General features: G+C 40.2%; 1 protein-coding gene across 2 annotated transcripts in view; it reads right to left on the bottom strand.

Moving 5' to 3' along the window:
- Positions 1-13,332, bottom strand: part of SLC6A7 (solute carrier family 6 member 7) — a 140,456-nt gene that overhangs the window by 31,450 nt on the left and 95,674 nt on the right. Inside the window, exons 10-13 of one of the 2 annotated variants that reach the window (XM_089682133.1) lie at positions 12,413-12,544; positions 11,332-11,431; positions 9,062-9,112; positions 2,052-2,219 (exon numbers count right to left, since the gene is read on the bottom strand). In XM_089682133.1, coding sequence (XP_089538259.1) covers positions 2,052-2,219; positions 9,062-9,112; positions 11,332-11,431; positions 12,413-12,544 — 451 coding nt within the window. Of the gene's footprint in view, positions 1-2,051; positions 2,220-9,011; positions 9,113-11,331; positions 11,432-12,412; positions 12,545-13,332 lie in introns of both variants that reach the window. The other variant, XM_089682132.1, reaches the window with a different exon arrangement.

Genomic DNA, 13,332 nt, shown 5'->3' with positions numbered 1-13,332 from the left:
AAACCCTGTCCTTGTAAGTTTAACTCTTTTGTGTCTCTCTGGCAACAGAGTTTTTCCTGTCTCCTCTCCTGCTATTCTTCTCTCCCTCCCTAACATGTGTTTCCTCAGCACAGTCTGTGTCATTCCTGTTTCTTTCTTCCTTCTTCAGCAACATTAAACCTTAAAGCTTTCAGCTGAGCAGCCTCTAGTGGCTTTGATTTTAGGCACAGTGTTGAGAATAGAGAGCAACTGAGCATGTGCAGAGCAGGGCGAGACAGTGCATTACTGGATTTTAAACAATGTAGGCACTTATTTTTAATGTTTTACATAGATATCCATGCAAAATTGGCCAGCCCAAAGTGATCTATTAGGACCAAATTGTCTGACTAAAGTTGCACTTTAAGTCAGACCTAGTAAACCTTTCAAGGAAGCCTATCAGGATATTTAATTATAGCCAAAGGTGTCCCTAGGGTTGGTTTCACCCAGTGCAGTAACACGTGGTGTCACCCCTCAAGAGAGGAAGGAGCGGTGCCAGTGTAGCGGTAAAATGAGTATCCCGACCCGTGAAGATATGTATCCCCTGAAGCAACTGCGCATGTGCCGTTTTCAGGCCGAAAAAGCCGATCTCCAACTTTAGCACAGAGATGCCATAGTTAACCCCTTACAGGCTACAAACCGCTGAAGCTGATCCCGTGGATCACTATGGGTTACAAGATCAGTTAACCCCGTATAAGTTGAACCTATACAGGGTTAACTGATCATGCAACCCATAGTGATCCACGGGAACAGCTTCAGTGGTTTGCAGCCTGTAAGGGGTTAACTGTGGCAAGTCTGTGCTAAAGTTGGAGATCGGCGATTGGCTTCTTCGACCTGAAACCGGCACATGCACAGTTGCTTCAGGGAATACATATCTTCACGGGTCTGAGATACTCATTGTACCGCTACACCGGGGGGCACCTGTCACTGTGCCGGGAATCCAGGATCACCCAATAACTGGCCAGGACCTTCACAGAGCCCAGAAGCTCTGCTGGCATCCTGCTCCTGCACCCCCTGTGATGGTGTCACCCGGTGCGGCCCGTACCCCCACGCACCCACCTAGGGACGCCACTGATTATAGCATTTCTATTGTACTGATATATTGTACAGCACTTAGGTCTATTAACATCAGTGCCTTGAAGGAGGTCACCCCGACTACTCTTATACATAATTTAGAGGGCACTTGGAAAGAAGTCAGTTAAATCAACAGCAATGTTTTGGAGACTGCAGTATCAGGTGGAGACCCACACAAACACAGGGAAAACATAGCCACTGAAATAGGATTTGAGTCTAGACCAAGACCTAAGCAGCAATTCTGCTAATTCTTTAGCTACTGTTGTCTAGAGATGCACCACTGACTGCTTTGAATGTGTCTTTGGGGCTGTCGTTCTGATCCTTGGTTGACTCCCAAATGAGTCACATACTTTACATTATAACCTGTGATCTGCATACTTTTGGGCCTGCTTTGCTGAGAGTTTAAATAGAGAAGTGAATCTACTTCAGCTGTATTTTGAATATTTAGATGACCCCTCAACTGCTCAAAATTACATAATCAGCCAACACAGACAGTCTCTTGTCCTACAAGTCATAGCAGACAGAGAGACAGGCAAAAAGATAGAAATCAAAAAGTTCAATTGCTGTAGAGCACTAATAAGCGGAAGTTGCAGCAGCTTGAATATTAGCAAATATGGCTGCCCACATGTACATATGCATTTAAATAAAATGTACATATACATTTTTTTATCAAATGTACATATGCAGTTAACTACATTAAAAGTTTCTTTTTATTATTACAATTTATATTAAACTGATCACATTTGAGTTTATATCTGAAAACATATAGCAACCATAAATATTTTTAATTAAAATATTTTCTCACCCTAACTCAGCAATGCACTATATTCTACAATTTTGGGTTATTTTTCCACTTGTCTGCAGCTTGGATTCAAATAAGAGGTTTGCGTGAACTATAAAACATGCCCGATACATTGACATTAACAATGACAATATTATGCATTTTGGTGTGTATGACTCACCTCCCAAAGTGTCCCTTCTTCTTTTAATATGGCAACCAGCATCCCAATGGGCACCATCATGCAAGAAAGAAGACCCATGAGAATCCCTAATGCTTCTGACCAGAAAGGAAACTTGTAGCTGCCGTACTGGGAAGGCTGATACTTCAATATGCTGTAAGCCAATAGGCCCTGGGTGGATATAAACAATCATTTCACAATGTTGTAATGGTAATGTTTCTGATATTGTGACATCAGCTACTGCTCTGATATTATTTATTATCTTTAAAGGATAAATCAAGCAAAGTTTGTATTTTAATTGTGGTAAAATGCTGACTGGTAAAAGCACAACTTATATTTCTAAGTCTTTAGCACTGAGATTTCCTGCAGGTCCCCAGCTTCAGCCAACACCATTTAATTTTATATTGTATTTCTGAAAAAAAAAAGTCTAACTTCTTTGGGTTGTAAAAAGACTTATACTAACATCAAGAGTGTCACATTCTACTTCTCCGGTCACTAGAGAGAAGCAAAATGGTTTTGTCAAAATTCTGATTTTTGCACATTGAGCTGCTTGGACAAAATGTACTTTTTTATTATTTTTTTAAAATTAGATTGTTATTTTTATACTGCTTTACAAATTTTATTTTGCTTTTTTTTACTGTGTTCTGTGAAAAAAAAAGAAAAATAATTAGGGGCAGTTTTTTTTTAGCAAAGAATATATCCAGTATAGCTGAAATGCAGTTTTGTTACCCTCAGTAGTTATTTACTGTAAAGCCCAATGCATGTCTAAAAATAACACACAAAACTCTTAGTTTTGCCTTTCTTTTTAAATCGAATATATTTGCAAAATGAAATCTCTTGATTTTCATCTTATTTCAAGTAAATAAACACTTTAAATGTTGCTTATCCCGAATGGCTACGCTTACTTTTGGTAGTCATAAACCAGCCCATATTGCACACAATCTATGACCACTCTAAAACTGCTCTGCAGGCTATTTTGAATAAAAAGCTCAGCCTAGTAAAATAACATACAGTTAGGGGCGGACTGATCATATGGAAACTCAGGCACTGCCCGAGGGCCCGGGGTCAGTAGGGGGCCCCATGAGATGCCCCTGGTACCTTTTTCATAGGCTTTTTTGAGTTTGGGCAAGGACACAGGGGCGCCATGATCCCCTATTGCTCGGGGGTCCCATGAGTTGTCAGTCCGCCCCTGCATACAGTAGATGCTTCTTGGAATGCCCAAGTTTAGATGACATCATAAGTCACTCATATCATCCTTTTTTAGGGTGTTGCTCTCAAACAAAAAATCACTGTTACATGACATACCGCTACACAACTCTGCATCACAGAAGGCTGAAATTCTCTAAGTGCCTTAAATCTGGGGACAGGTGGTGATGCTTTATACCAGAAATTGGTGCCTCCTGCTCTCCAATACTCTGGAGTCTTTCCAAATTTATTTTAGCACTTTACTCCTGATCTACACTTTTTTGTGCAATAAAATGACTGATCTGCCTACTGCTATAGTCATTCTCGTTACTTAATTTTAGCTTAGCTATAACTCATACAGTATGTCCTTTTTTCTGTTATACAGAGAAGGGAGATAAATTAACTGGTTCCCCACTGCCCTATAGCAGAACTACTGTCACGTGTGTATATATATGTGAGTTTGCATTTCCAGGTAGGTGGCGCACGCACACACCGCCCTACCTATGCTGCCATTGGGGACTACAGCTGTCAATCACTGGGTCCTGGGTGGAGACTCCAGGCACCTGGCAATTGCTGAGGACCAGTGAAAGGGAAGAGGTCTATGTGTAAGCAATACAGATCTCTCCCCTGTCAGCACCAACATATTTCCGTTGTAAAGCACACACATTACAACAGCACATAGTTAACCCTTTGATCGCTCCAGATGTTAACTCCTTTATGCCCAGTGCCCTTAGTACAGTGTCAGTGCTTTCTATTAGCACTAATCACTGTATTAGTGTCATTGGGATGTCAGTGGCAGCTAGTCAGCTCCCCCCAGTGTCAGAATGCCCGCAGCAGTCGCTGATCGACGCCATTACTAGTATTAAAAAAAATAATAAATTCCAGTATATATACTGCCATTTGTAGATGATATAACATTCATGTAAACCAATTAATTTACACGTATTGGGATTCTTATTCTTTTTTTTTAACAAAGACATGTAGCAAAATACATTTTGGTCTAAATTTATGACAAAATTTGATTTTTTACATTTTTTTACTGGATATGTTTCATAGCTAAAAGTCAAAAATATTGTTTATTTTTTCAAAATTGTCAGATTTTTTTTTTGTTTATAGCGCAAAAAATAAAAAATGCAGAGTTGATCAAATACCACTGAAAGAAAGCTCTATTTGGGAGAAAAAAAGGACTTAAATTTCATGTATGTACAACATTGCATGACCGTGCAATTGTCAGTTAAAGTAACGCAGCGCCATATCGCAAAAAATGGCCTGGTCAGGAAGGGGGGTAAATCCTCTGAAGGGCAAGTGGTTAAGAGACTCAGGAATACTTGAGAGAGGATCACATTGCTAGAGTCCCAAAGAGATGTAAGAAGCAATGGAGTAAGTTAACCCACCATGCATAAGTGAAATATTCATTTTGGATGGACTGAACCTAAAAGAATAAATTCCCCTTTTCAGGCAGAATTGCACATTTCCTAATAAATAGCGTTTTGCAGTGCTATTTCTGGCCCAGCCACCCCAGTGTGTTTCTCTCACTTAACTTATCCAAAAGAGGTTTCATTTTTTTTGTCAGCTTATTTGAATTTTGTAACTGATTTTCAGATTCCATCAGTTACTGTAGATCATCTCTCAGCATTCACTTCCTTGTTGCATCACAGAAGAGGGTGCAATAGGGTGTGTTCACCATTCTGGACCTCACCTCCCTCATTACAATACTGCCTTTCATCAGCTTCCAATACAATCTGGTTGTACAATCTCCTTTAGATCTCCCATCAGGTATGTAGTACAGGGGCCTGTCTGATTTGATACAAATTAAATAGATTGTTCAGGTGTGTCTTCCTATTCCATATTTCTGGTAAATTTAAAGGGAATTATTCAAAGATTGTACAATAAGATTGCATAGTATATGGCCATTTTTTTGCAATTGCATAGGAGGGAGTAGATGGAGACAGTTGTCAGGCCTCATTCACATTATCACGTAGCGAAAACTCACATTCTCGCATGCATTTGTTTTGGAGTGTGTTCACTTGTCACGCATAGGGCAGCCCATTTACTTGAATGGGCTTCCCTACACACAATTGCCCCAGAACAGCTTCTGAGCTTTTGTTGGAGCGGAATGCGGTACGCTACCACAGTTTTTGGTGCATTTGCTGCACTTGGGGTGCCTTTAACATGGGGGGGTTGTTTTTTTTTGTTTTTTCCAAGCATCAACTACTCTTTCAGTAAAATAATAACAAGTGTATGCTTGTTTCTGTGGTTGGTGTGCTGTTAACAATTAATGACACTGAAAGCGCAACTAGTTCATTTTAGGTGTATAAATGTGGCCATACACTATACAATCTGAATCTGATTGTACAATCTCTGTACGGTCTCATTTATATTTACCAAAACTATATAATAGGAGGACACACCATCTATCCAATTTCTCTATATCTAATGAAGCAGGCCCTTGCACTACATCAGGGGTGCTGTGAAAAAAAAGTTGATGGGTGAAGGGTGTGGGTTTTAATGAAGTCAGTGCAGGATGTGTGTGTTAATGATATCAAGTGGTAAACTGCTTTCTGGGTCTTACTGGCTCCTCTGTCCTAAATCTACATGCAGGGGCGGACTTACCATTCGCGCATTCGGGCACTGCCCGAGGGCCCAGGGTCAGTAGGGGCCCCCATGAGATGCCCCTGGTACCTTTCATTGGCTTTTTCATAGTTTTTTTTGGGTGTGGGCGAGGACACAGGGGCCCCATGATCCCTTATTGCCCAGGGGCCCCAAAAGTTGTCAGTCCGCCCCTGTCTACATGCCAGTAAGTGCTGAAGCTTTCTAAGAAACAAGGCAAGGGCAAAGGTAAGGCCTTGTTCTCAAAATCAAAGAGAGCTTTTATTTTTTGCAACTGAGGCACAGTAACCATTTGCCCTCCAGAGGATTTACCCCCCTTCCTGACCAGGCCATTTTTTGCGATACGGCGCTGTGTTACTATAACTGACAATTGTGTGGTCGTGCAACGCTGAAACCAAATGAAATTTAAGTCCTTTTATTCCTACAAGTAGAGCTTTCTTTCGGTGGTATTTGATCGCCTGTGCATTTTTTATTTTTTGCACTATAAACAAAAAAAGATCAACAATTTTTAGAAAAAAAAATATTTTTGAGTTTTTGCTATTATTTATGCCCAGTAAAAAAATCTAAATAAATTTAGGCCGAAATGTATTCTGCTACATGTCTTTGCTAGAAAAAATACTAATATGTGTAAATTAATTGGTTTATGTGAAAGTTATAGCGTTTATAAATGGCAGTATATATACTGTAATTTTACATTTTTTTACTATTAATGACTGCGATCAGCGACTTATAGTGGGACTGTGGCAGGCATTCTGACACTGGGGGGAACTGACATGGTGTCACTGACATCCCCAGTGACACCAATACAGTGATCAGTGCTAATAAAAAGCACTGATACTGTACTAATGACACTGGACAGGAAGGGATTAACATCTGTGGCAATCAAAGGGTTAACTGTGTGCTGTTTCACTATGGGGGTTGTGTGTGTGCTTCACTGTAAGCACACTGCTTTGTATGGCCCTGCTATGCAGAGTCATACAAAGCAGTGCGCAGGAGCTGAAAGGGGAGAGATCTGTGCTGTTTATACACAGGCCTCTCCCCCGTCAGAGATACTCGGCGATCACCGGGTGGTGGTGATTGACAGCCGAGGCCGCGAATAGCGGCGTGCGCCCCCTACCCGGAACTGCAAAATCATGTATCCAATGAAGGAAATAAGTATTCGATCCCCTGCTGAATTTGAATGTTTGCCCACTCACAAAGAAATGATCAGTCTAAAAATCGAATGGTAGATGTATTGTAACACTGAGAGACAGAATAGCAACAAAAAATTCAAAAGAAATGCATGTCTAACAAATTATGCACTGATTTGCATGTTCATGAGGGAAATAAGTATTTGATCCCCTTCACAAAACATGACTTAGTACTTGGTGGCAAATTCCTTGTTGGCAATCACAGAGGTCAGACGTTTCCTGTAGTTGCCACCAGGTTTGCACACATCTCAGGAGGGATTTTGGCCCACTCCTCAAATACTTATTTCCCTCATGAACATGCAAATCAGTGCATCATTTGTTAGACATGCATTTCTTTTTGAATTTGTTGTTGCTATTCTGTCTCTCAGTGTTACAATACACCTACCATTCGATTTTTAGACCGATCATTTCTTTGTGAGTGGGCAAACATTCAAAATCAGCAGGGGATCAAATACTTATTTCCTTCACTGTATATACGTGATTTTGCGCACCCGTGCCGCTCTGTAGCAGAATTTCTTCTATAGGGCAGCACCGAACTGGTTCATGGTATATTGGTGCATAAGGGAGCTGGATTTTAGAAAACTGCCAAGGGTCTGAACTAATGGAGATATGGAACCCAGGGCCTCATATAAACTCCATAAGGATCCACCGTTGCGGGTATATTTTGACGAATCTTGCAGGTTACATGAGAACACAGCCAGTGAAATACACTATGTACCTGGCAGAATTCTATTTCCTCGTCTTGTTGCACATACATTAGGCTCAAGGCAGAAACACATTGTATAATTCTCCCAAACATTGATATGTGAGAAATTATGCGCACAGGAAGCTGAAATAAGGTCATCACAAACACAGTCACCTAATTTTACCTTACCAGTGCTGTCACTTCACTGCAATAAATAAAAGGATAACACAGATGCACAGTGCAGATTATTTAAGACGCTATATTTTAAAGGCTTTCTGCCTTGTTGAGAATTATGATGTGTAAATGATGCAATTAATCAATTGTCCAGAGCAGAATGTATTTATAGAGAGGGACTGCTATGGGTGTGCAGAGGAGGGTTCTGAGAAACCCTGGGGATACTGCAAGCTGTTACTTATGCAATCCCAGGGATTTCCTCAACATTTCTGCTTCATCGGTCTTTCAACACATTGCTTCTTTCTGATGATCATTTCTTTTTTTTGCAGTATTAAAACAAGAGATTGGTGGTTACCCCAGACACTGAAATGTAAGTGTGGGTGTAAATATGATGTGTATGCGTTTTGTGTAGGTGTAAAGAATTGAATGGGAATGTATGTACACATTCATAGTAAGTCTTTGGCACACTAAGGATGATTGCATTGTTATTGAAAAACCTATAAATAAAGGGTTGTTTTGGCACTACACTATATATGAGCCTTGGCTGCTGGGGACTGTGTAGAACTTGCATGTTGAAGAACAGAACTTCACTGTCTCAATCAGCTTTGACTATTTAAAATACTTATGCTGTTAGCATTAGTAAACAGATAGAAAAGTATATCATATTTACTTGTTTTACTCTTTTTGTTTTTAACATTTCTGCAGTTACTTCCTATTTTCCATGCCTAGGCAAATGATGTCATACTGTACATCCCAGGAGTCTTCAGGAGGGAAGGAGGGATTTTCTCAGCTAAGCACACCCTCCTGCCTGCATGCCTGAGCTAAGAGCAGAAGGATTCCAGGAAGTAAATGGTACATGAATCGGGGGGGGGGGGGGTTAGGCATTCCTCCATTCACCTCATTTGTGATATGGCCAGCAGTGTAAAACAATGTATAGTCAGCTCAAATTGCATGTACACTGCTGTACACTGACTGGAGAGAATTGTTTTGAAATTACAGACGCATATAGTACAGGATTGGAATGTGTGTATTTACATATCTTGTGATTTATTTGATGAAATATGGTACCATGCTAATCTTAGGTTGAAAAAAAATATCAGTTATGTCCAGTCTACTCACAATTAATGTAACTGGTGATAAAAATGCCCAACAAGCTTTAAAATAGATACCCGGTTTGAATCCAAGCATCATTTGTATATCCCGGCAAAAATTCTTTATTCCTAGACAAATGGACAAAAAAAGGTTTCATTCACAGCAATTTCATGCTCACTATTTCATAACAGTCCATAGACAAGCAAGTGTAAAGTAGGATGTTTTGGACAAGCAAGCAGCCACTTTACGGCCTGTGTTGATAGGTTTTTGTTTGTTTCAACCAATGTTTAAATTGCATGTCATGTGAATGCAAAACTAACTGCAGTCCAAATACACCTGCCAATGAATTCTGAATGATCTCAGAAGTGTTTCAAACTGATGCCATCGACACAGGTCATTAAATGCCAGTTCACGTATATATGCGGATTGGAGGCAGTTTGAACTGAATCCAATCCGCATGACATGTGAAATAACATTGCTTCCCATAGTGCCTGTTCACATATGTCTGGTGCACTGGCAGTGTGGATTGAAAAAGAGTCCTGTACGATTTGTGAGCAGTGCTGTCCGGTTCAGGTGCAGATTACAGGGTCCTGACTTCTATGGGAACCGCTTCTAAAACGTACATGTTATCAGTTGTGAACAGGATTGCAGTTCAGGATCAGGATTGCAGTTCAGGATCAGGTTTCAGCATAGGTTGCCCTTCTCCCCTCTCCTCTCCACTTCAGCAAAAAAACCTTGCAAAACCATATCCAAACTGGCCCTGAACCTGTGAACAGTACAATCTGCAACTGTGCAAAAACGAATCCTGAACCAGCCCTGAACAAGTAGACTGAAACTGGACCTTGAAATCCAGAATGCACACGTGTGAATCGACACTAAAGTTTATACATAGCATACAGACTGACCAATGTGCATCAGCATTGTACAATTTTCTCTACCACCCATCACTCAGATCAGTACCTTATTGGCTGCAGGATTAGCAATAGAGTATGAGAAAATTATATTTGAAGTGGAGCTCCACCCAAAAGGGGAAGTTCCGCTTTAAAGACAGGTCCCTCGCTCCCCATTAAGGAGTGGCACCTTTGGGAGCAGGGGTGGCGGGTACCTGAAATTGACAGGTACCTGCTCCCACTTACACTGTGATTGTCAAGTTTTCCTCCCCCCCCCATGTGACAGGTCCCAGAAACTATGGGACCATTCAGAAAGCGCAGCGCTGCTCGCGCATGCGCAGTGGGCACCTGGCTGTTATAAATGATAATCATATTGCCAGCCAACAATGTAATTCTGTTCAGCGAGGCTTGTGGTCCAAGCACTAGAAAATGAAGCCAACATTTTCCTTTTCTTCATAACAATTAAGCAAAACAGCTGGGTTGCGTATACACCCCAACATGCTGACTGAACAATGAAAGAACTGCCTCTTTGCTCTTTCATCCTGTCATCAAGCTCAGAAATGTTACCTTGATGCCACATAGAGGTTGATTTACTTAAGGTAAATAGACTGTGCACTTTGCAAAGTGCAGTTTCACTTTGCAAGTACAGTTGCTCCAGAGGTTAGTAAATGAGGTAAAGCTTCACTCTGCAAAGAATACCCAATCACATGCAAGGAAAATAAAAAAAACTGCATTTTTGCTTGCACGTGATTGGATGATGGAAACCAGCAGAGCTTCTGCTCATTTAATAAGCTCTGGAGCAACTGCTCTTGCAAAATGCAACTGCACTTTGCAAAGTGCAAAGTCTATTCAGATACCTTCTGTATGCTAGCTGTATTTCAAAATACATTATAATTATTATAGGAATACGTATCTGGATTACATGGTAGTCTTTTACATCAGCTTGGATAAGGATATCTCTAAAGTTCATTTTGGGTGGATGTTCAAGGTTCAGTACCCCAACAGCTTGTTATTATTAGATTATCTTTGCAGGGAAATCCTCCCTATGGATTTCAAACACCATTGTGTATTTATGCCATGATCATATTTCACCTGCTGCGCTCAGCAATAAATTGGAGTTGCAGGAGTAGTTCTAAGGCTTTATTGTCAACCATAAAGCCAAGGGACTGAGGCTAAAGCCAGGATCTGAAAAAGAGGATGCCTTTATCAGAGACCCAAATTATCGTAAGGTGCCAGTTGATGACTGAACCACTTACATTCACCTAAAATGGAATTGTCTGTTTCAGATTATTTAGACAAATCTCTAGGACTGAAAGTAGCAAAATACATGGCCAGAAGAGTGAAATAAAATGAGTAAAATAATGACTGCACATGTTTAGCCTTTTCTCCTCCTTAACCTGCTGCTCAACTCCCTAGCATGCAGTGCTGTTACGGCAATTAAAGGCCATACGACCTACCGTATATTCTTGAAATCGAGAGGCAGAATGTGATTACTATCACCAGAAGGCCAAATCCTGCACTGTAGTCATCCAAAAAGACCAGCCAATACATTCCACCCTGGAGCATTGAAACACAGACATTGTATTACATGCACGAAATAATCATAAAATAATTGTGCTGTTTCCATTAACAAATTAGTGTGTAATGTATAGACCAACAATACCCAGTATTAAATTATATGTCACTTTAGTTTTTGTTTTCACAGATTCTTGCCCACTGGTTTTCCTTTCAGTTTTCAAAAAAATACTTGTACTCTACTGCTACCTACCAATTTGTATGCTTAATGACCAACTGTATATCCCCTCAGTCTGTAACCATTGTAAACCCTACCTCCCACCTATGCTATTAACCCTTTTGACTACCTTATATTATATGTACTCTTTTACACCTAGATTCTAAATAAAATTATCTGTAGCCAAAAAGTATACATCAACTTTATTCATGCTACAAGACAAAGGTAAATATACTGTCAATGACCAGTTGTTTTATATACCTAATATATTTGTTAATGCTATCAGTAGCTTTTTTGAACAAAGAAAAGTTGTCCTGAGCCATAGAATGTTGGTCAGTTAACATGTCTGATTGCTGAAAACCCAACTCCAACCAGATTTGGATATCTTGGGCAAAGGTAAGAACCTTGTTAGGTTTTTATTTTTTTTACTTCCTGTCCTAATGACAAATGTCACAAGCACAGGAAAGGAAAAGTAATCTCTTGGACAGAGACAGCAAACTAATTTTTAAAAATATTAGATTTTGGAAGACTCAAAATCCCAATAACTTCCTTTCCTAGCATGTTAGTGTCATGGGAAAACTCTCTAAAAGATCCAATAAATACTGTAATTCCTATGTTCCCCAGTCTACCAAAACTAAAAACAGAAAGGTTTGGGCATTATCTGGGTTTTAATTTGTCCGCAGTGTACTCAGATACATTGGAATGTTGCCTGTTCCAGCCCAGTCATTTCATGTCTATGGGTGCTTTATCTTTAGAACTAAGTTTAGTGGTCCAAGGAAAAATCAGGATCTGGAGAAAAGACTTACATCCGTTGTGAGGATTAACCCCAGCAGAAACAGTGCAACACAGATGATAAAGGAGAAAAAAGCTTTCTTGGGTCTGAGGTAATAAGGGAACTCATCTGTAATGGCCGTCACAATGGTCTCCATGAATGCAAACTGCGAAGGACACAAATAATATCCTGAATGAAAACAGGAGAAAAAAAATCTACAGCATTCACTCATGTATTAACAGGTTATGTGATGAGCAGGTGCTTAATAAGTAAACATCATAAGATGTACAGCTTAATTAGTATGCAATTAATGTATTGAATGTACAACAGTTTGGTTTATTGACTTGGTTGATTTAAAGTTGAAGTCCAGCTTTTAGTACACTTAACATGGACATGTGAGGCCGCTGAATGTGTTATATAACCTGTATGTAGCTGAAGCTACGTACAGCACTGTGTTCCATGTGCGAGCCGAGACCTTCCTGTCTCAGACCCAGAACACAATAGAGTTTGTCTGAGTGGCGCCCAGCGACCCATAGAAAGTGATGTATTCTATCAATGAATACAACGTTTCCTCTGATTGACTGAGTCAGAGAAGCGGGCTGATGTCACAACCTCTGACTCAATCAAGAGGAAGCTTTGTATTCATTGATAGAATTCATTGCTTTCTATGAGTGTCTGAGCGCAGTTTAGACAGTCTAATGTGTTTCAGGTCTGAGATGGGAAGGTCTTGGTTCTCATCTGGAACACAGTGCTGTAGGCTGTATGAAGCCTTAGCTATATACAGTTTATAAGGCACATCCAGCAGCCTCACGTTAGTGAGGAACATAGTTTGTTTGGGCCAGCTTGGTAACTATATAAAGTGTACCAACAGCTGGAGTTCAGCTTTAAGATTCTGATAGACTTCAGATAAGTGAAAAATTAATGACTATAGGGAAGAGAGCCAAGGCTGTCCAT

The sequence above is a fragment of the Staurois parvus genome, unplaced genomic scaffold, assembly GCF_062004578.1.
Source record: "Staurois parvus isolate SC_StPar_1 unplaced genomic scaffold, SC_StPar_1.0 ptg000286l, whole genome shotgun sequence".
NCBI classification, from domain to species: domain Eukaryota; kingdom Metazoa; phylum Chordata; class Amphibia; order Anura; family Ranidae; genus Staurois; species Staurois parvus.
The sequence above is the reverse complement of the archived record's forward strand: the minus strand, read 5'-3'. Positions and strand labels throughout refer to the sequence as shown.